Consider the following 23559-nt stretch of genomic DNA (forward strand, 5'->3'; position numbering starts at 1 on the left):
AACCCCAGATCATTCGTCATCAAGACTTTGAAAAAGTGGAGACTCCAGTTCACCAGGATTGATATTTTGGCTTTGAGGGGAAAGAGAAATGGCTTTGCATGGCATGATCAGAGCAATGCTGGGACTCCTCCCACAACTCAGTAACCAATCAAAAGCAATGCTGGCACTCCTCCTACAACTCAGTAACCAATCACAAGCCCATGGAGGTGCCCTGGGAGACTCAAGTGAGGCACCAGTTCTGAGAGAAAGACAGCTTATCTGGAAACATGGATAGGTTTCATCTCTCAATGTTTTCTTTTATCCTGAAGTTTTGGTGTTTTTGAAGGAAATTTAAAAGATTCTTATCCCTGATTCTGCCACCCCAAATCACTAAAGCCACCCTCAGCCTGAAGCTGAGTCAGGTTTCTTCATTTCTCATTTCTGGTCTCACCTCCTCGTGGTTGCTCTTGAGGCAGAGCAGCTCCTCCTTCAAGGACTCCACCTGGACCTCCAGGTCAGACTTGCACAGGGTCAGCTCATCCAGGATCCTACGCAGGCCATTCATGTCCGACTCCACCAGCTGCCGCAAGCCCAGCTCCATCTCATACCTGCACAAGGACAGGGTCAGAGCAGTAACTGGTAGACCTTGAAGACTGACAAGAATGATCTTGGATAAACCCATTCACCTCTTCTTCCCTCTTTCGGCAATGAGTAGACCCAAGAGGCAGAGGGTTCTGGAGGCTCAGTCAAGACCCAATATTGATTCAAAAATTGATTTGAGTCCTCATCCACTTTTGTGGCTTCTTTCTTGGTTCCCCCCAATCCTCTGCAGGACCCTTCGCAACTGATGGATTGAACTGCCGTTCGGTAAGCTATGGAAATCCCTTTTCTTTCACTAGAGATTGAACAAAAGAAGCGGACCCGTGTAAATTCTGAACAACTCACTTGGTCCTGAAGCCATCTGCGGCCAGCTTGGCATTGTCAATCTGCACTACCAGCCTGGCGTTCTCTGCCTTGGTGCAAAGGATCTGGGGAGCGAGAGGTTGCTAAGTGAGGATTGAAAGTAAATATGAAACCATCGACTTCTTTAAAAATGCTTAAAAAGCCATTTTGAAGATAAAAGGAGGAAGAAGGAATCACGATGGCATGGATGCAAGAAACACAGTTCTCTCCCACAGATTGAGAATACTAGCAAACTTCCCCTGCTTAGAGATGACAACAAGGCCCCTCACCTTCTGCTGGAGCTCCTCGATGGTCCGGAAGCGGGACTGGTAGTCGGGGCACACAAGGGGATCTTGTTGCTGGCTCCGCTCCCGGATGCGGCTCTCCAGCTCTGCGTTGTCCCGCTCCAGCTGGCGCACCTTCTCCAGGTAGCTGGCCAGCCGGCCGTTCAGGAACTGCATGGTCTCCTTCTCGTTGCCGTTGAAGGAGCCCTCACAGAAGCAGCCGCTGTTGCCCACGTTGACGGGGATGTTGCAGGACCAGGGCAGGGTGGAGCTGTGGCAGCTGCGGGGCACGCAGGGCCAGGAGAAGCAGCTGGAGCTGCAGCTCAGGCTGGGCAGGGAGCAGCTGTAAGGCATGGTGATGGAGGGAGTGAGGTGACCGGCGGAAGACAGAGTCCAAGTTCTCCAAGGAGCTTTGGAGCCTCCTGCGTCTGGGGAGCATTTATACCCCATCCCCAGAGGGTGTGGACACAGTATGTAATGTCTTTTTTCTTTTTACTTCTTCAATGCTTTTCAAATGCCCTTCCCTTCAATCTGTTATTGGTCTTCCTCAGAAGAGTCCCTTGTCCCATAAATGTTTTTACTTGGCTTCTTGTTAAGTCAGGACTCCTCTTCAGGCTAGGCACCCCTGAAATCAGAGTCCTGCGGTAGACCTTCAAAGAGGCCACACGGTCTAGCCCAAGTATCTGCCCTTGTTAATTGGGAGTTAGTCCATCTAATGACATTCTTTTGTGTCACGTGATCTGGTAAAACCATAATCAGACTCATGTCCTGACACACCTGGCATTTCCAGGGAGGGACCAAGATTGAATCAAGGAACAAGTTGCATTAAGGGGCAGCAGTAGACTCCCTTTCCGTCTGCTTTGAGAGAAGAATCCTTCAATGATTTAGCACCCCAAGCCTTGAAGACTTGAGCTGGATAAGGATTGACTTGGGCCATGGCCAAGAAGGATGGACAGCTGTTTGTATAATGTTACCTGCCTATCACTTAAAAGGACTGTAATTGGAAAAGAATGTAAAAAAAGAGTGGATATATGTGTATGTATAACATACATGTGTATGTATACGTATGAGAGGCACTTTGATGTAGAGCAGAAACTAACATGACACTGTATATCAACTATACTCCAATAAAAACTAATTTTTTTAATAAATAAAAAGTTTTTAAAAGGACTGTAGAGGAATTTTAAAGATAGAGGCTTTGATAATTAGTTTGACAACAAGGAAGATTCTGAAAGAAGAGATCATTTAGAAAGAAGGCTGAAAAAATGCAAGCTGAGAGATCCGGACAAATGCATTGAAACTATCTAAGGAAAGTATCTGGAGGCAGGTGTGAGAAAGGAATAAGGCAGTGCTTGCCAAGCTTTTCCAATGAGGTAGCCATAGCATTAGAACAAAGTGAGCGGTAACTGGAAAAGTCAGGAGATAGCCCAAAGGAGCCTCCTCAAGCACGAAAACATCGTGTTGGCTTTAACATAAAATGTTTTAAAATTGCCGGTTAGACTTTCTAACGTTTTGCCCAATCCTCCAAGTATAATCGACACACCAGGAAGATGCCCCGTATCCTCTCCTAGACTCCCACCATCAGCCTTACTGTGTTACATGCAATCTGGTTTAAGAACCAAAGGTTGAAAAATACCAAGGGGTGGGGCGGGGTGGTGGTCATGTCATTGAATCCAAGGACCTGGGCGCCCTGGAGAGAAAATGAGGAGACACGGCTTAGGCAGGGGATTTTGCAAGGCAAGCTTGGAGTCATTTAGGGTTGATTTGGGAGGTGAAGGAAGGCACCAGAAGGTCTGAGGAAGGGGTGACCAAAGTTCTGAACATACAGAAGTTGCATAATTATAGGCACCACCAGGTACCACCTGCACCCTGGGGAGCCGCACCCCAAACGCCGCTGCGGCTTTGGCTGCCTGCCATAGACAGTTTTATTGACAACTTATTGGAGTCCTTCTCCCCATTAAGCTTTCGTGATAGTATTCACGTGGTGTTCTGTTTAAGTCTTGGATGAAAGGTCCTTCATCCACCCTCTCCAACACCATTATCGCTGCTTATTATAACGCCATTCAGACCAAAAGCTCCAGGCTTATAATAAAATCAAAGTCTCTTTGTTTTCCTCCAAGGCAATTAAAGGGGGAGAAATAGGTGGGCAGGCATCACTGAGACTTCCCGGAGAAAGGACGCGAGGCTAGGAGCTCCTGTCTCACTCATCCGGGCTTGGGACAAATGGAAAAAACCCTGGGAATCAGACTGATGGGCATTCGCTCCTAGAGAACAGCACAGGCCTCCTGCTTCCCAGCTCTTGTCGGCCTGCTCCAAAGCACTGGCTTTCCAGCAAGTCGCTGTTTCCGCAGTCCTTCCTCCCCACCCAGGGAGCACAGACTAAATACCAGCAGCGTCCTCCAAGCTCTTCGGTCTTATCTACTGATTGGCCAGTGTAGCAACATGGAGGCTTTAAGCAAAGGAGAATGTTTAGGTTCTAAGTATGAGAAGATTCAAGGATTGGGTCGACAAAAAAGCAAAAAGAGACTTTGCATACAATGCAGAGAGAGCAGAGAAATGGGAAGAGATGGAAACAGGGAGAGGTGTGTTTAATAAGAGAGATAATACGATGAAGAGGCAAGGAAGAAGCCTGGAAGGGATCCTCAGGAGCACGCCAGGCCATGCTGATCAGACGAAGCTAGCCCATCTTCAGGTGAGGGAAGCTGCAGGGTGGAAAGCTGAGAAGCAGCCAGGACACCCTGAATAGATGCACAGAAGAGTGGTTCACCCTGCGGAGTGTTCTGCAAGATGTAAATGAAGACTCAGAAAAGATCTACAGACGTGAGACCACAGCTTCTGAGGCCTCAGACAGAAATGGCATTGTTCCAAGATGTCCAGACCAGAGCATTACCTCCACAATCCAGTCTGAGATTTGCTCATGGCTGAGAAATGCACTGCTGTCTACACCCAGGCTGCAAAATGATAAAAAGGGGCACTGCTACCTGTTCCTGAATGATAAGAGTGTGGGGAGGAGAAAGGAAGAAAGGAACAGGGGTAGTCTGGCCAGCACGGCTTCAGGTCACAGCCAATCGGCAACCACACAGAAGACGCAGCAAAGAACAGGTTACACCTGTCACCTGCCGGCTTCTCTGGAGATACCTTTTTTCCCTGCAGAAGGTGAATGGCCCAAGAATTCAGGAGCAAGACAGCAGATGAAATGGCTGGTAAGTAAACATAATGCCACCATCCCTTGTAAATCTAGCTTCTTTCTTGCAATGTTTTCAGACTATCGGTAGACTTGAGTCAATTTGCTTCTTGAATGAGTGGGGAAGATGGGACCATGCGGTTATAAGGTCTCCATGGCCTCACACAGATTAAGAGTAGACTTCATGTACTCTCTTATTTCTTAATTGAAATACTTGCCAATTTGATTCATTCAGAGAGAAACTGAGCAGACAAGGGACCATCAAATCCACTTTTTTATTTAGTTCAGTTTTTTCAAAACACATCTAATGAGCAACTTCTCCATTGCTGGGCATGGGACAAAATTGAAACAGAAGAATCACAGTTCCCTTAGTAGATTATATGTTTACGAACAACTCAGGCTAAAATGTGTCTCCAGAATATATGAGAAATAACAAGAAGATAAGGAAGTGAGATATTTAAAAGGTGTGAGAGGGACGTTTGGAAATATGTTTGTATTTAATGTAATTAGAAAACTGTATATATGACATTAAGGGCAGCAATCATTTGTTGAATTTCTACCAAGTGCCTGGCATAGTTCCAGGACAGCAGGACGGGGGCTGGGGGCTGGGGGGGGGGAGGGGGATGCTGGTGTGGGAGAGGAAGATGACATGCTCTCAGTCTTGAGAGCAGACAGCCTTGTGGATCAACTCTAACGCAAAGTAATATAATTGAGCCCTTCACCTCCGCTCTGAAGAAAAATAATTCCTTCCTTCCCCCCATCCCACTTTTCCCACACCCATCCCTGCCCCAAACTCCAGTCAGGCCATTTCAACCCAGTTCATGATTCTCAGCCAGGAGGTGAGGGATGAGGCCATTTCAGATTATCTCCCTGTCCCCCAAAGGAGATTTATTCGTGATTCCACTCTCTAGGTGACTCAGAGGTAGGATTCAAACAACTGATCTCATTAGAATCCTAATCCCTCTACGAATCTTTTCTTCAACCAAACCTGGTAATGAGCTGCTTTGATACTGGTTCTTGCTGCTTTGGAATCCACAGGGTGGTGGCCCTGCAGCATCCCCGTAGGATCTGTGGTCGTTAAGGTGAGTTTCAAAGCAGGTGAAAGAGGCTTCCAGGGTTGGGGTGTGGGGCAGCAGAAAGAAAAGAGGCAATGCTAAGTCAAGCAAGTGAAAGAGTTTCTTCTTTCTAGAAAAGGGAATGAGACTAGTGGAGAGAAACGGAGGTGACACGTGACCCTGCTGGTGAGTAGACACAGTCCTCCACCCTCAGGATCAGAGAGAGCTAATGGGGGTAGAGGGATCGTGGTGGAGGGCCTTGGAGCCAATGGGAATGACCAAGACACGTGTTTAGGATGTCCGAAAACCAGGGGTGGGAGAAGGGGTCAGGGAGATAAGGGAGATTTGGGTACAAAAACTAGGCTAAAGGGGGTGCCTCTGCTGAGGAAGGCCAGGAGATAACCAAAGGCCAGAAGCTCAGCCTGCAGTGTGGTTGGGTGGGGAGGACATTGCAGGGTGGGAGGAAACACCAGAAAGATTATCCTCGAGTTGATTCCCGGGCCCTGCAAAATCTGTCTCAACTACCTCACGCCGGCCTTGGAGAGCGGGTCTGAACAGGAAGTTTTATCCAGCAAAGTCCTTAGCAATTTGGTGCAGGTAAAGGGCAACGGGCCGGGAATGAGAAGACTTGGGCTTGAGTAAGACTCGGGGGGCGGAGTTCATTTCACCTCCCTAACCTTGAACTTTTTCCGCTGCCAAATGGGGATTGTGAAGTCTGTTCTGTCTCTCTCAGGGTTTGGGGGTGAGGGGCTCAAATTGGATAACACATATGAAAGGGCTTTGTGAATGGTGAAATGATGAACACACGTAAGGGGTTCTGACTGTTTGTCTTCTTCTCTTCCTCGATGGACAAAGTAGTCATAGTGATGACAGAGGGTGGACTGGCCTTCTTTGTTGATTCCCCACCATTAAAATTGCCAGGGTCCATTGACATATATACATTACCAAACGTAAAATAGCTAGCTAGTGGGAAGCAGCCACATAGCACAGGGAGATCAGCTCGGTGCTTAGTGACCACCTAGAGCGGTGGGATAGGGAGGGAGGGAGGGAGGGAAGCTCAAGAGGGAGGGGATATGGGGATATACGTGCGCATATAGCCGATTCACTTTGTTATACAGCAGAAACTAAGACAACATTGTAAAGCAATTATACTCCAATAAGGATGTTAAAAGATAAATAAATAAAATATAATATTATTGAGATTTTTTTTTTTAATTGCCAGGATCCTCATGCTATTTTTAGATACCATAGAACGTTCATTCTTTGCACCACCCTTTATGGCATAAATTCTCAGACATGAAAGAATTCTCTGGCATAAACATTCTCTTATTTCATGCAAGGAAAAAGAATCAAAAACGTTGGGGTGATTACGGTTCTGTCATCCTACTGACACAGTCTGAGACTTGGCCTCTGTAAAGCACAGTGGTTGAAAGAAGAGTTGCTAGAGGCAGACTACCTGGATCTGAACCCTGGCTTCCCCATCTAGTAGCTGTGTGAACTGGGCACGTTACTTAACTTCTCTGAGCCTTGATTTTTCATCTGCAAAATGGAGATAACAATAACCTTGGCTTCGTCAGCTTGCTGTAAAGATTAAATGAGTATATGTATGTAAACTTATCCCTAACTCAGATCAGTGCCAGGCTCATAGTAAGAGCTCAATGGATGTGAGCGTCCGTGACACTGATGACGGAGCTATGTGATGCTGATCATCAATGACGATGACGATGACGGTGATGGTGACGATGATGAAAAAGATAGTTGTGGTGGCGGTGACGGTAGTGATGATGGTAATGATGGCACCTCCCCAAGCATAATCATCCCCTTTACCCAGCATTTCTTCCCAGGAACCCAAACCACTTCACACATACACGCACACACACGCAAGCAATGTCTCATCAAAGTGGATGTTTTAATTATAGATGACGGTCAGGGCATTGGATATGAACTTAAGAAACAATCATCTTGGGGCCCCACTGACTCATTTCATGTCACGAGAAGAATCCCTCCATCACCGAATGACTCACCTTCTCTCCCTCTCCTTACATGGGAAGAACGTGGTGGTGCAAGAATAAATGGCTTTATTTTGTTAGACAGCTTTGAACTTGTTGGATGAAAGGAGCTGTTTAAGTACAAAGGAAGAGGTGACGGTGTTTGGGCCAGGTGCTAAATTAAGACTGATCAAGATTGCTCTTTCTTATTGGGACCTACTCTTGGGTAAGTACCTTAGGGATGCATCACCTGTACCCAGACACCTTTACGCTTGGGAAAAAGAGCAGAGGCACCATGGAAGGGAAGGGAGGAAAGGGTAGACAGCCTCTGACCTTCCAGAGCTTCCTATGATGGAAGTCTTGATGGCTCTTAAGCAAATCAGTCCTGTCTACACAGACGGTGGCCAACAGGTAGGATTCTGGGCTTGAGAGCAGTTGGAGGTACAGCAACCAAGGCCTGGCTTAAGCTCTCTCCACCCCTGGGACTTGGGACTGTTGTCACTCCCGCATCAGGACGGGCTGGGCTCAACAACCATCAGCTGGACTTTGTAAATTTCTCAGCAAGCTACTCTGATTCAGAGAGTTCACGGAGTAGAGAAGGAAGACAAGAACGAGCTGCTGGAGTCAGTGTGTTAGCTCCACTTATAGTTTCACTGATTAATAAGACCTAGAAAGAAGGGAGTCATCGAATTTGGAGGCTAGAAGACCCCTACAACCATCTTATCCAGCTCCATCAGCTGCCTGAGCGACCTTCTCAATGTCCCCACCAGGTGGTTATAAAGGCCCTCCTTGAATGCCTCCAGTGATGGGGAACTCACTGCTTGGTCAGCTCTAATGCTGGTTTCTGAAGACATGCTCTTCTCATCCATGGCTGCCTAAATATGGAGCTTCTGGTTCATGTGGCTATTGGCTGCAAGTTCCAAGCTGGGCGGCTGCCAGAAGTACTTGCCAGTGGAGCCTGTGGGGGAGCTTTGGGTGGGTGACTTTGATTGACCTTTTCTAGACTGATGGTGTCACCGGCTCAGCAATTTAACATGTTCAGCACTATCTCAATGGGATAAACAGTTCCTCACCCATGAGATCAGGAGAGTGAGGCCCATCCCTTCTGCAGTGGGTCTGGCCAGCCGGGATCTTACTTCACAAATAAACCCCCCTTACACGGTGATTCTTAAACTTGAGTGTGCATGGAATCACCTGGAAGCCTCGATGAAACAGACTGCTTATTAAGAAAGTCTGGGGTGAGGCCCAAGAGTCTGCATTTCCAGCATGTTCCCAGGGGATGTTGGTACTACTGGATGGAGGAAAACACTTTTAGAACAACCACCCTAAACCTTCTCATGTTTAATTTTTTGCCCCTTCAAAGCTTTCAAAGTATGGGCTTTGGATCTACTTCAAAGAAACTGGGGTTCAAGCCTTGATTCAGCTACCAGCTGAAAATAGTAACAGCCGTTCCCTCTTTGTAGGGTTTTTGTGGGACCCTGTGTCACCGTGTCTATAAAGCCCCGACACGGTGCCTTGCGATGGCTTCATCCAGATTAAAGGGGGACTTTATTTAGTCTGAACGAGTCTGTATTTTAAAAGCTCTGTGAATCTGGCTCTAAACAGGCTTGGTCAGGTCAAGAGCTGGGTATCCCTCATCTGTGCCATCTTGCTGCAGTTCCACTTTTAACCACGGTCCTCACTGGCTTTGCCATCTTCCAGAACCACTCTGGTGAGTGAGCCACAACCCCTGCTTCTACAGGAACGGTTGCATCAAGGTCTGGATGGAGAAACAGACCAGCAGGCACTGGACTCCTTATGCTGCAGAAGTAAAGTTTATTAGCAAAATAAAAGCGAGGTTACCCTCCCCATCTCAGAGAGATCAGGAGGCAGCAGAAGAGAGAAAATGGAGCAGTCAGGACATCCTGAAGAGAGGAAGCACAAATCCAGGGGCCAGGGCTGAGCTACCGGGCTGGAAAGCCCGTCAACAGAGAAGCACTGCCTGGCTTCAGTCTCCCCCAGGCTGGCTGGGGAAGAAAGGCCTCCGATGGCAGGACTGGGGGTTGGAGCCAAGGGACTACAGACATCTCCCATTTTCTGGCATCTCTGGCTGAGGAGTAATTCAGCATCGAGGCGATGAGCAGGGCCCACAGGAGGCCCGAGAAGGCCCGAAAAGGCAGGGAGAGCAGGGGGTACAGGCTGCAGGGGCCGCACAGGTGCTGGAGGCTAGGGTCGCGCACATGTTGCAGGGGAGCCTGCAGAAGAAAAAAAGGTGCTTAAATATTGGCATGAGAAGTGTATGAAAATCCAAAATAAATAGGCACTTTAGAATTGGAAGAGAAAAGGGGGCTTAGACGGTACAGGTCCCTCTAGGCCTAGAGAGGGGAGTGACTTGCCCGGAATTCACGGTGAGGCTGCGGCCAGAGCTCAGAGCGCCTGTGTGCAAAGCCGGTGGCCGGCCACTCCCTTCATTTAAACACAGCCCCTGGTCCTGTTCCTTATTTCTCACAAGGGTGTACTATCTGTCCTACCTTTGTCACAGCGTTACTGAGGAACTAAAATGAGAGAATAGATACCACTGCCCCATGCAATATTTTTAAAAGCTCCTGGAATATTCCAGAGAGAGTTTAGCAAAACCTAAATGCACAGAGCCCTCAGTATTTTAGCCCCTGTGGGAGTGACTAGCACCTGGGAGCATAACATGGGCCACAAAATGGACGGCATGAGCTGCAGAGGCCCTGCACACCCTCCTCTACGTCCAGGCAGCCCACCAGGCTTACTGGGTAGCAAGTTTGTCCCCAAAGGTGGGGTCTGCAATGCCACGCCTCCTTTTGAGTCATTCCTAATAAGAGGTCTCTGCTTTCACACATGATATTGACACAAACAACATCAGGCTACATACTTACAGTCCTCGATCTCCAGAAGGTTCCAACATGTGGCGATCTCACCCTCCAGCCAGGCCTTGACGTCCAGTAGCACCTGGTACTCCTGGCTCTGCCGCTCCAGGTCAGCCCGGATCTCCGACAGCTGAGCCTCCACGTCTCTGGTGAGGCACTGCATCTGGGCCAGCTCAGTGCCGAAGCGGGCCCCAGATTCACACAGTCAGTTCTGCAGACCAAAGAAAGAGGGAAAGAAGTTAAAAGTCATCGACCCTGTCCTCAGTCTCTTCAGAAAGACTATGACACCCCAAGCCATTGCCAGGCCCCAAGAAAAATCCAGTCCTCAGCTGTGACAACTAGCAACGCGCTGTGACTCTTCCTCGTAGACCTTAGGAGACGTTTGCAGAACCTCCCTCACCACATGAATGTTCTTGCGTCCCCATCTACGAGAGTGTTCTTGCAAAGGTGAGGAATCAGGTTAAAGCTGGGTCCCTGGTCTGTATCTAAGTGACGCATGTACCGAACCTGGGAATTGCCCATGGGAAGAGGGAGCCCAGCTGAGTGCCCACAAAGGAACTTCCATGCCCACAAAGGAACTCACCAGCGTGAGCTGAGCCTGCAGCTCTACCTCCAGGGCCTCGTACCGGCACCGCATCTCCTCCAGCACACCGCCCAGGTCCACAGCGGGCACCACATCCAGCTCAGTCTGGAGCTGGTCCCGCAGCTGACACTTCAGAGCGTGGACTCCCTGTGGACATAGGAGGATGTCCCATACATGGGGCCCCCACTGCCTTCTACTCAAAGCCTCACCTCCCACTTCCCATCCCCTCCAGCGATTTCCCTGCCCTCCTCTGAGGATGAGGTGCTGCCTGCGTCAGCATAGCAGCTTCCAGAGCCTTTCAGTGGGCGAGGTCCCACGGAAAGCCAGAGCTCCCCTTCAAGGCTTAACAGCGAGGCACGAGCTTCCACCCAAGCAGGAGGAAGAGCCTCACTGCTTCCTCCAAAGGAGCCTGAGTTCACCCCCAGGACGTCTCCACGTGTCGCACAAAGGGCCCCGCACCTGCTTGTGGTTCTTCTTGAGGCAGAGCAGCTCCTCCTTCAGGGACTCCAGCTGGGCCCCCAGGTTGGCCTTGGCGAGTGTGAGGTCGTCCAGCGCCCTGTGCAACCCACAGACGTCGGCCCCCTCCCCAGCTGGCAGAGCAAGTGCTCCGTCTGGTACCTTCACCAGGGCGGGCACAGGAGTTGGGATTAGAGAGCAGAGGGGCCCCAGGACACAACCTACAGCATGCCTTGCTGGCCTTCCCTCTGCCCTCCAGTTGTGAGCTGGCGTTTCCTGTGTCGTGCACCCACAGAAACAGCAGGGTGATCCCCACTCATTCCATACTAAGCACCTAAGACAAGCAGGCAGAGTGGCCGGTACTGAGAATGCCAGGATGGACCGTGGTCAACGCTGCCCTCATGGGCAGACGGCCGAAGGGGAGGCTACAGAGCAGCCAGGTGTGCCCACTGTAAACCGTCCTCTTCCACGCCCCCAGCTGAGATGGACCCTGGATTCTCCCCCAGATTAGAAGCCAAACTGGCAGAATGAGAGAAAGGAAACGGCTTCCTTAACTCTGGAGGAGTGAGGCGTCCACAGCGCCCAGAAAAGAGACAATAAAATATAATGTCCTGGGCTTCCCTGGTGGCGCAGTGGTTGAGAGTCCGCCTGCCGATGCAGGGGACGCGGGTTCGTGCCCCAGTCCGGGAAGATCCCACATGCCGCGGAGCGGCTGGGCCCGTGAGCCATGGCCGCTGAGCCTGCGCGTCCGGAGCCTGTGCTCCGCAACGGGAGAGGCCACAACAGTGACAGGCCCGCGTACCGCAAAAAACAACAACAACAACAACAAATATATATATATATATATATATAAAAAATATCCTTCCCTGCTCCTACATTGGACCTTCTAGGGAGTATAAACCCTTTGACCTTCACATGCCTCCACTGTAGGCTGTGGACCATGATTTCTGTCATGAATAATTAGTGCTCACAAATTGGTCGAGCTGCAGTGTGGAAACACATCCTTTACCAAGGCAGCGGAGTTTCGCATGAAATGACCTCGGGGTAGGAAATGCGGGGCCAAGTTCTGGTTCTACCACTCGACAGCCGTGCAACTTCTGGCAAGTGCCATCAGGGCTCTGAGCCTCTGTGTCCTCACGAAGGAGATGCCTTCACTGCCCTGCCCCCCTCACCCGGTTCTTCTTACATAGAATCAAGTGGAGGATGCGTTCCAAATCATGTTGTAAATTTTAAAAGTTAAACAACTGCAGGTGGCCAGGGGTGTTTTCTCAAGACCTTGGGCTTAATGCCCTCTGTTTACTCCTGCTGTAACTGTGGGTTTGGAATCTTGGTCGATTACATCTCCTATACCAAGTGCCTCACGAGAGAGAAGTCCAGGTAGATATCTGGCCCCTCCCCCAAGCGTGGTACCCCAACTCACTTGGTCCTATTGTCATCAGCAGTCAGCTTGGCATTGTCTATTTGCATGACCAGCTTGTTGTTCTCAGATTTGATGCACAGGATCTGGGAAAAGAAAGTACACTCAGGGATTTGCTTGTTCCCAGAGCCATCTATGGCCTCAGTCAAAGGAAGCACCATTGGCTGGGTTCAAACTACAACATCCTCTTGGACAACACAAACTCCCAAACATGTGAGCTATGCTGATGTGGTACAGGAGGGGCACACGCAAGAGGATGCGTGGCAAAAGGTGAAGGTATAGAGCCAAAAGAAGCAAGAGATGGAAGGTAGTAGCAAACTGAACATATAGCAAAGACTTAATTTTATTTTGCCAGATATGATGCTTAACCTGGTATAAACAAGATGTGGAATCTAAGCCACAGAACAATGGACTGGTTATTACACTTTCAGATAAGGTGGGATCCATTCTTAATAAGTCCCTTTCACCGGTTGGTCAACCTCCTCAAAGGTCTTCCCTGAATCTAGCCACAGCTCCATGGCCCTTAGTCTATTTTTTTTTTTTTTTGCGGTACGCGGGCCTCTCACTGTTGTGGCCTCTCCCGTTGTGGAGCACAGGCTCCGGATGCGCAGGCTCAGCGGCCATGGCTCACAGGCCCAGCCGCTTCATGGCGTGTGGGATCCTCCCGGACCGGGGCACGAACCTGCGTCCCCTGCATCGGCAGGTGGACTCTCAACAACTGCGCCACCAGGGAAACCCAATTTAATTTTGTTTTTTGCCTTAGTCTTTTTTTTTTTAACATCTTTTTTGGAGTCATGGCCCTTATTCTGATATTCTTTGTCTTTCTGTCTCCAAAACTAAGATGAAGTCTCTTAAGAAGTATTGCATTATAACCAAAGGGGACAGCAGATATACATAAGAGACCAATATTACTGAATGGATATACACTGGCTCAAAAAGGACATTAGAACATACTCCCCTGACCCCTTTTGCTGCACCAGAACTTAGGTTGCACTGTTTTTCGCAACTACAATTTAGGAATTGTAAGCACTGAAACTCAGAATCCTGGGGAATCAAATCCTACATCTCATCCTTTTCACATTCACATTCACCTTCACTCAAGAGATTCTCTTCCCACAAGTTTTGGGGTTAGCAGATACAAACTATTATATATAGACTGGATAAACAAAACAAGGTCCTACTGTATAGCACAGGAAACTCTATTCAATATCCTGGGATAAACCATGATGGAAAAGAATATAAAAAAGAATTTGCATACATATTTTGCTGTTCTGCAGAAATTCACTTTGTTCACTTTGTTCTTTGTTCACTTTGCTGTTCTGCAGGAATTAACACAACGCTGTAAGTCAACTATACTTCAATTAAAAATAATTTTATCTGTGGCTCATTCCACTGCCAATCCAGACCCTGAACATTTAGTGCAGGGTCAGTCATCTTTTTCTGTACAGGGCCGGATAGTAAATCTTTCAGGCTTTGCAGACCATGAATCTCTGTCATGACTACTTGACTCTGCCATTGTAACACAAAAGCGGTCACAGACCATACGTCAGTGAGTGAGCATGGCTGTGTACCAATGCAACTTTATTTACAAAGTCAAGCAGGAGGCTGAATTTGGCCTAGGGACTGTTGCTTGCCAACGTGTGATCGGGAGCATCGCAAACCCCACTTTCTGCTGTAGCTCCTCGATAGTGCAGAAGTGGCTCTCATAGTCCAGACACACGGTGGCCTCATGGCATTCGCTCGACTCTTGGATCTGGGTCTCCAGCTCCATGTTGTCCCGCTCCAGGTGGCGCACTTTCTCCAGGTAGCTGGCCAGCCGGTCATTCGGGAACTGCATGGTCTCCTTCTCATGGCTGTTAAGGGAGCCTTCGCCATAGGTTCCTGCAGATTCCGATGTCGCCAGGAATGTGGCAGGTCCCCAGCAAGGGGCAGGCGGCGTTGCAGCTGTGGGCAGACAGAGGCTGGGTCAGCCCAGAGGGGTTGTTCCCACTGGGATTCAGTTGGCGTGTGCCAGAGTGGCTGAGAGACATAGGGGGCATTGTTGACCTCTGCCCCAGGCTAGTCTCCAATGTCAATGGAGGAGACACAGATGTTTCTTGCTCCAGGAGTGTTGGCGCAGCCCAGGCAGTGGGATGAGCTGATGTAGGAGGAGGTTATGGTGGGCTGAGGTCGCACAGGAGGTTCAGAGCCGCTGGGAAGGCCAAGCCACTGAGTCTGACAACCCTCTTCCCTCCCGGCCCTTTTAAACCCCATCCCAGGTGGGTGTGGTCTCCATGCTTTGACCTCCCTGCTTGATTCTCTACCTCCCGTTGCACCATCATCCTGCTACCAGCTGTTGAGTTTACCATTCGGAGTTCCTTATCTCATTAAAGGAATGTGGATGAATCTGAGGTGCCTCTTGGCTCTCTGATATCAGGTTGGCTGTGGGTGGGAAGTCAGAAGCTTTTTATTATTTTAAAAGAACAGAAGTCCTTTCAGCCATCAGATGTTTGTGCTTTGACTGGGGTTGGCCTCCTTGTTGATGTGTCCACGCAGAAGGCATGACTATTCCTGTTGGTCTTTGGAGCAGCAAGAGAGACAAACTTCTATGACTACAGTGGCATTGACCTGGGTGAGAACTCAACCAGCCTTCCCTACCCAGGGAAGAAATTGATTCTTAGTAGATGTTATGGGCTTCTTGATTAACAAGAAGTTCTGTATTCCTTCTTTCTTCAGCTGTTTGCCTTTTGGCCTCATTTTAAGGGGTAAAAAGACTATGAAGTCCATTCATTCAACACATCTCCTGGCACATCCTATATGCCAGGCTCATACCTGACACACCGTTGGTTACGTTCCTGTCCATCAGAAGCACAATAACTTGGGTAGCCATGGGTGTCTTAAAAAGTGTCTAAGAAACTCATCAGTATGAGGGTGACTCTGAAGACCATGCCTGATCCAGACCAAAAACAGTGAGCTCAAGAAGCCAATAACAAACAAAACTGAACAATAATCTTTTGGAATATCATATAAGAACTTGACCATGAAACTCAAAAGATTTGTATTATCAGAGTCACTGCAACCCCTCTTCCTGCCTTACTTCCTTGATTCTAAAGTCTGTTATGATAGGAGAACCTATCATGTGTGTTAGGAGCACCTATCATGTGTGTTAGGGGATTTATCAACCATATTGTCTATATCCTTCCTACACCGTATAAAGTGGGTATTCTTATCTTAATTTTACAAAAATAAATAAATAAGGTTTTGAGGACCAGAGATGTGAAGTCATTTTTCTTGGCTCAAGCCATTTATAAAGTGTCAAAGCCGTTCTCGGTATCTGTTTCCTTCCACTTCAAAGCCTATTCTAATTCAACTTGACTTCCACCAAATCCCCTACCCGAGCCCCCAACAGGAGAACAACTGTGTCATTGCCAGAATTAAGAAGAATTAAAAGGCTCAGAAACTGGGCAAGAAGTTGAAATTAAGAGATAAACAAGGGGCTTCCCTGGTGGCGCAGTGGTTGAGAGTCCACCTGCCAAAGCAGGGGACACGGGTTCGTGCCCCGGTCTGGGAAGATCCCACATGCTGCGGAGCGGCTGGGCCCGTGAGCCATGGCCCCTGAGCACGCGCGTCCGGAGCCTGTGCTCCGCAACGGGAGAGGCCACAACAGTGAGATGCCTGCGTACCGCAAAAAAAAAAAAAAAAAAAATACAGTACTGGCCAGATGAAACACATTTCAGGCTGGATGTGGTCCTCAGGCTGCCTGTCCTGTCTCTGGGCTATTTGGCCTCCATCCAATGTTCAGTGTGTTGTTGCTGGGTTTTTGGGGGTTTTTTGCGGTACGCGGGGCTCTCACTGTTGTGAGACCAGCTTCCCTTGAATAATGAGAAGATCCAGCAGTACTGAATCGTCATCATATGTGGTAGGAATGGCCCTGAGGAGGCAGCACCACCTTCACTGGACAAGCCATAGCTCCCTGGTTATCCACTGTCCCACAGTGACCCGTGTCACTCACGTATGGTCATGGCCTAGTTCTTGAAAAATATTTGACTTTGCAACCCTTGCCCTGGAGCGCAAGATTCTAAATGGCAGAGAAGAAAGGCTGAATGTCTACCTACAATCATCAGCCCACCAGGTGTCCAAGGCCCAGAGGTATCCTGCATCCAGGCAGCCACCAAGCCCTGCAATTCTGCCTGTACCACGGCGGGGGGCGGATGCCTCCACTGCCCAAATTCAGACCCTCCCCATTGTTCATTACCTAGACCACATCCAAGGCCTCCTGAATGGCTCCCGTGCCCAGCCCTTCCTCCCTCTCTCTACTCAGCCCTTCCTGTTGCCATCTGTGCCATCTTCCTGAAGAGCAGCTTTGAGCTCTCATTGACTTGGTCAAGAAACGTTTACTGAGCATCTACTATGCACCAGACGCAGGGGATAAAAATATTTTTTCTCTGAGTTCCAGTTGTTTACCATGTAGTGAGGAGCTAGGCAGTTAAGCAAATTCTATCATTTCCTCCTCAAAAAAAAGTTAAGGCCTCCCAACTGCCTATAAAATAAAGCCCTCCCTCCCCAGCATGGCCTTTGTGGTTCACCGTTGAATGGGGCCCAGCTGATCTTTCCTGTCCTCCTTTCCACCACAGCTCAACACATGAAGCTACATAATCCTTCCAAGTGCCCAAAACATCCACCCTTCCCCAGTATGATCTCCAGTGGCATGTCTGTCTCCCTGGAGATGGAAAAGGCTTGAGAACAGATGCTTTGCCATCATCCAGCTCGGTATCCCCCGTGGCACCTGGCACACGCTGAGCACTTAGAAGGAGTCTGCCAACTTGGAATGGAGCAGAATGGTCCCAATGGGCCAGGTGTGGGATGGCAGCGTGAATACCTGCCTGACGTCTTCGGATCATCCCGGCTTCCTAATCCCTTATTAATCATGACAGGGGTGTACCTTATGGGTAGATCCAGCTGCTTCCTATAACCTCCTCCAAACCTCTCACAGCCCACGTACTTGCAGTCCTCGCTCTCCAGCAGCCCCCGGTACGTGTTGATCTCAAACTCCAGCCTGGACATCCAGCAGAACCCAGTACTCCTGGCTCTGCCGCTCCAGGTGACAGTGGATGTCGGCCAGCTGGACCTCCAAGCTGGTGATCAGGCATTGCATTTGGGCCAGCTGGAGGCTGTAGCGGGCCTCCGTCTCTGCCAGGGTAGATTCCAGAGAGTCTCTCTAAGGCAAAAGGAAAGACAAAATAGCTGTGAGGAGAGGACCTATTTTCCATGACCTTAGAAAGAACCAAGAAACAGCCACTGTGGAAGACAGTATGGAGGTTTCTCAAAAAACTAAAACTAGAAATACCATATGACCCAGCAATTCCACTCCTGAGTATATATATGAAGAAAACAAAAACATTCAGAAGGATATATGCACCCCAGTGTTTATAGCAGCATTATTTACAATAGCCAAGACATGGAAGCAACCTAAGCGTCCATCAACAGAAGAGTGTATAAAGAAGATGTGGAGTTTATGTACACAATGGAATATTACTCAGCTATAAAAGAGAATGAAAAAAAAAAGAGAATGAAATAATGCCATTTGCAGCAACATGGATGGACTTGGAGGGCATTATGCTAAGTGATATAAGTCAGAGAAAGACAAATACTGTATGATATCACTTATATGTGGATTCTAAAAATACAATAAACTAGTGAATAAAACAAAAAAGAAGCAGACTCACAGATATAGAGAGCAAACTAGTGGTTACCAGTGGGGAGAGGGAAAAGGTAAGGGGCAATATAAGGGTAGGGGAAAAAAGGGTTATTATAGAATTATGTGAAATCACGCATGTGAAACTTCTGAAAATTGTAAAGCGCTATAGAATTTAAAGAATCTTCCATTCAACTTTTTAAAAAAAGAAAGAAAGAAAGAGCCGAGAAGAGCCAAGTCTCTCCTTGGGTTTGGGAATGACCCCTCCCTACCTGAGTCACTGAGGAAACTGAAGCCCAGAAAGGTCAAGTGACTTGTTCAATGTTAAACAGCTGGGAAGTGACAGACCAGGGTTTGAACCTACATTCACGTGACGCTAAATCCCTTATTCCTTCTTCAACCTTACTCAGGCTTCAGGCCTTGGACCTGAGGTTCTCCAGGCTCCCCCGCTACAAGCATCACTGAGATCAGTGGTCTTCAACCCTGGCTGCACTTTAGAGTCATGTAGGAGACGCTAAAAAACACCCATGCCCAGGCCCCACCTCCAGAGACTCTGATATAATTCATCTGGGGAAGAACCTGGGCATGGAGAGTTTTTAAATCTGCACAGGTGGGGTTGAGAAGCATGGGTTTGGAAGGGCAGGCTTCCAAAGCAGAGGACAAGCCTTCTTGGAAGTGTTTGACAGGGGCCACCTAACCCACATCAGATTTGAAACATGGCCCTTTTATCTCTGAGCTGGGTCTTGGGAGAAACCTCCCTGCAGGAGAGGTCAGCTGGACAAGCAATGGTGGTGGTTAAATCTGGACCTCCTCCCCCTCGCCGTCCCCCTCCTCCCGCCTCTTCCTCTTCCCCCTCCTCCTTCCTGGATGCCTGCCCCTACATTCAGTGCTGCCTGAGATCCAGAGCTGGGAGACAGGTGCCCACAGGCACATTCACCAGGCTGTGTTGGGCCTGCAGCTGGATCTCCAGCGTGTTGACCGTTCGTCTCAGATCATTGATGTCTGACTGGTAGCTCTGAAGCTGCTCAGAGCTTGTGGCTACCTGCTGGTTAAGTGCTTCCATCTGCAATGGGGGAGACAGGAGAAGGCTGGGGGTGCCTCTCAGGGATCCTGGGGAGGCCAGCCCCCTGCGAGAGGCCCGCCTGCCTGGTGAACCATTCCTCCATGTCCCTGTGATTAGTTCTCCACCAGGGCCCCGTACTGACACCACATCTCTTCCAGAACCCTGTTCAGGTCCACGGGGGTTGCGGCGTCCACGTCAACGTTAAGGCGGTCCCCAAGCTGGCATCGGAGGGCATCGACTTCCTGAAAAGACACAAGAACACCAGGCAAGTGTGAAGTCGTGAGATCCTAGATCATCTCCCCAAGGAGATGTGAGAAGATGGAGCAAAGGATGCTAAAGATCTCTGCCTTAGAGGGGCCCTGTGAGGACTGCAGCCACTCTGCAGCATCCCGAGGGTCTTTCAGCTCCACCTGGACACCCCGTGATGGGAGAGGCTTCCTATAGCTTTGGCAGAAGCCAGGAGCAGCATCAGGGTTTGTTTGGTCCATTTGGACTAAAATGCGACAACTGTGCCCTGTCTCCCCGGCCCCCCTCCCAGCCTGCGTTCATCCGGGAAGGAGCACTGCAGGAGCCTGGCTTTACTTGGTTCAAGGCCCAAGTGAGAGCAGGCGCCTCCCAGGCTCCGCTGCCAAGAAGAGAAAGTTGTTGCTGAGGCTGCCGATACCAAGCGATAACTCCTCATTAGTGGCCTCCTGGGGCAGTTCCCAGTTCTCTGATCTAGATGGGGTGAGTCAGGTGCCTCCGGGCGCTCATTGAGTATGTGGTAACATTGTTACTTTACACTTCAGCCTAAGGAAACCCAGCCAGGATTCAGAGGCACTTGTGCTTTCAACTCCCAAGTTGAGAGGTTGAGTGTCAACCCAGGGAAAGAGGTAAAAAACACCAGAGCTCAGATGGGCTTTACAGCATACAGGTGCCCAGGGTGGAGGGGTTCCCCTCCAAGGACCTACAAGAGATGAGGAAAAATCAGAAAGCAGAGGGTCGACCTGTGGCTTTTGGATTAAGTGTATTATATGCAAACAGAAGAGAGGAAGGGGAACAAGGATGGGGAGAGAAAAAAAGAAGAAAACCACTGCAGTTCACCTCTGCCTTAGACGAGATGGGGGCCACCCCCCGCAGTCCAGCCTAGCAGAGACGGACGGGCCATTCCATGTTGGTTCTAGAAAACAACCCCCTCCGGCCCTAGTGGGCCACTCTACCCCTGTTATGCAGCTCTCATGAGAAAAACAAGTCACCACAAGCCCTTGAGAGTCACGCCAGTCCAGGAAATGCAGAAGCGAAGGTCATTAGCATTTCCAAGCACCAACCAAAGGACAGGTGTTTAAGATCTGTGACTTCACTGAATTCTCACAGCAGCCTTGTTGATAGAGTTAGCCCCATTTTACAGATGAGAACATAAAGGAAAGGTTACAGAAGGGTTAAATAAATTAGGCAAAGTCACGTATACAATCTGTGGCCGACCTGGGAATTTCAGCCCATGACTACCCAACCCCAAATCCCACGTTCTTCTCACTGGGCTCCCCAGGACCACCTCAGTTGGACTTCAGGACTCACCTCCTCGTGGTTCTTCTTGAGACACATCAGCTCCTCCTTCAGTGACTCCACCTGCATCCCCAGGTCGGCCTTGCACAGGGTCAGCTCACCCAGCACCCTGCACAGGCTACTGGTGTCGGCCTCCACCAGCTGCCACATGGCCAGCCCCATCTCGTACCTGCGTCAGGACAGGGTCAGCGACTGAGGGGTGAAACTGAGTGCCAACCCCAGGGAAGACCTTGAGCCACTGGCGCTTTTCCTACTGTCTATGAATCTAACAGAAAGCTGCCCCCAAGCATGTGCCAGGAGACAGGGTGCCTCCATCCCCTGGCCGAACTCACTTGGTGCTGAAGACATCGGCAGCCACCTTGGCATTGTCGACGTGCATGATCATCCTGGCATTCTCTGCCTTGGTGTACAGAACCTGGGGGCCACAGCACACAGAGGGGGTCCAGGACAAGAGGAAGGAAAAAGAACCCAAGTGAGGAGAACCAGTAGTCCTGCAGCCATCCCTGCCGAAGCCTCTGGAACTCTGAGGGATATTCAGTGAACGGCAAGTCCTCAGAAAACGTGAGGTTTATTTTTCAAGCACCTGGGTCTTCATAAATCTGAATGCCCCATTTTGAATGCAACGAGCAACGTGGGAGGAAAAACTCTGTTAGACATGACAGTTAGAAGGGTCCTTAACAAGCACTCAAGTTTACCAAAAACTCACCACGTACCAAGGGCTGGGCTAAGCACTTTACCTGTATTAACCCATGGAAACGTTTTGACATAAGGACCCTTATTATCCCCATTTTCCAGATGAGGAAACTGAGGCCCAGGGAAGGGACCTCCTAGAGTCACGCAATGAATCCATGACAGAACTGAGACTAGATCCCAGGCCTCTTTCCACGTGAAGGGCTCTGGCTGAGCACTCGAATTATGAGATAATCCTGCGCCCTAGGGAAGTTTCTTTTCCCTGAACGTAGCTTAAGAAATGAGTGAGATTCAAATCTGGAAGGCCAGCTCTTTGGGTCTCCTTCCCAGGGAGTCTATTCACCGCTTACCCTCACCTTCCGCTGGAGCTCCTCGATGGTCTTGAAATAATACTGCTAGTCAGGACCCAAGGCAGGCGCTTGAGACAGGGAGGCGTCTCGAATGCGGCTCTCCAGCTGTGCGTCGTCTCGTTCCAGCTGGCGCACCCTCTCCAGGTAGCCGGCCAGGTGGTTGTTCAGGAACTGCATGGTCTCCTTCTCGTTGCCATTGAAGGAACCCTCAAAGTATCGGCTGTAGGAACCCATGGAGCTGGAGATTCTGCTGGTCGGGCGGCAGCTGCCGGGCTGGCAGGAGCTGGCTAGGTGGGCCTTGGAGAGGCAGGTGGCTGGCCGGTAGGGGGTGGGCGCGCAGACAGAGGGCACGCACATCCCGGGCTGGCAGACGTAACCCAGGCACAGCTCCAGCCGGCAGCTCGTGCTGCTGGAGCAGACAGAGGGTGACTGGGGGCAGCTCTTGATGGAGGCTGGGGAGCAGTTAGACGTCGTGTCGGAGAGGCTGCAGCTACGTGAATTGTCAGTGTCTGCCATCCCCATTCTGCTCGGGCCTTTTTATATACCCTTGGAGTCAGAGGGCTTAAGCTAGAAGATCACCAGGCCCAGAGGAAGCTGCTAATTCATTTGTAATTTGGTTTCCAATAAGGAGTTCCTTTCCTCGTGAAAGAGGCCACGCTTGTCATTTGGCTAAGGCAGGACTCCGGGCTCCCGTCACTGATGACCGGGCGAGAGCCTCAGGATACATCTTCAAAGGACCAGCTCCAGGCCCAGGCCCTCATTTCTAGGGTGGGGCTGCCAGGCCTGGCTCTGTGCTGCCAGTGACATTGCCCCCTGCGGCCCCACCTGCTCTGCCTCTGAGAGAGGCCACAGTTCTGTGGGGCAGCGACCCCTCCTTTAAATGAGATCATTCCCTGCGGGAAGAGGAGGCCCGGCCCCTTAAGGAGGAAATGTGTGGGTGACGGAAGCTGCACCGATACTGGCAGTGGTGTGAATCCAGGGAGGAAAGAAAAAGAGCCTCTGAGTCTTATTAATGTGCACCATCTTCCTCCCAGGGGAAGAAAATCATATTAGGGAGGAGAGAACAAACTCAGCACAGCCTAAGAATCAGGGACCTCCTTTCAGCTGGATGCTACTGAGAAAGAGAGAGGTGAGGACCCCAGTCTCGGGAAAGGAAGTCAATGCCATGAATATCTCTGTGAGCAGATGCTCTATCTCGACCATCTCTGGATCCTCCCCTTCGTTTCTCACTGCTCCACGTACAGAGAGTTCGATTATTGTTTGTTGAACAAGCTGGAACTGGCTCTGCCCTCACTTTCTGCAATGGGGGGGCTCACTCTGGGACCCCAGAGACAGGAGCAGAGTGAATCAGCTCCCTTGAGAAGTGACACTGCAGCCCTGGGATGAGCAAAGCCAGGAGACCAGGAGCAAGTGTCTCTGATTCTAGAAGCCACTGGGCACTTCTTAAGAAAGCAGCAGGTGAGACCAGTGGTTTTT

General features: G+C 49.8%; 1 protein-coding gene across 1 annotated transcript in view; it reads right to left on the reverse strand.

Annotated features, from left to right (window-relative positions):
* LOC114888970 overlaps nucleotides 1-23559 on the reverse strand; it is a 61158-nt gene that overhangs the window by 22086 nt on the left and 15513 nt on the right. Inside the window, 14 exon segments of the mRNA XM_029211668.1 lie at nucleotides 431-587; nucleotides 925-1007; nucleotides 14431-14646; nucleotides 14648-14712; nucleotides 14715-14804; nucleotides 14807-14955; nucleotides 17623-17802; nucleotides 17804-17961; nucleotides 19376-19501; nucleotides 19581-19619; nucleotides 19621-19743; nucleotides 21056-21212; nucleotides 21376-21458; nucleotides 22090-22573. Coding sequence (XP_029067501.1) covers nucleotides 431-587; nucleotides 925-1007; nucleotides 14431-14646; nucleotides 14648-14712; nucleotides 14715-14804; nucleotides 14807-14955; nucleotides 17623-17802; nucleotides 17804-17961; nucleotides 19376-19501; nucleotides 19581-19619; nucleotides 19621-19743; nucleotides 21056-21212; nucleotides 21376-21458; nucleotides 22090-22573 — 2110 coding nt within the window.

The sequence above is a fragment of the Monodon monoceros genome, unplaced genomic scaffold, assembly GCF_005190385.1.
Source record: "Monodon monoceros isolate NGI ecotype Baffin Bay Population unplaced genomic scaffold, NGI_Narwhal_1 Super_Scaffold_9, whole genome shotgun sequence".
NCBI lineage: Eukaryota > Metazoa > Chordata > Mammalia > Artiodactyla > Monodontidae > Monodon > Monodon monoceros.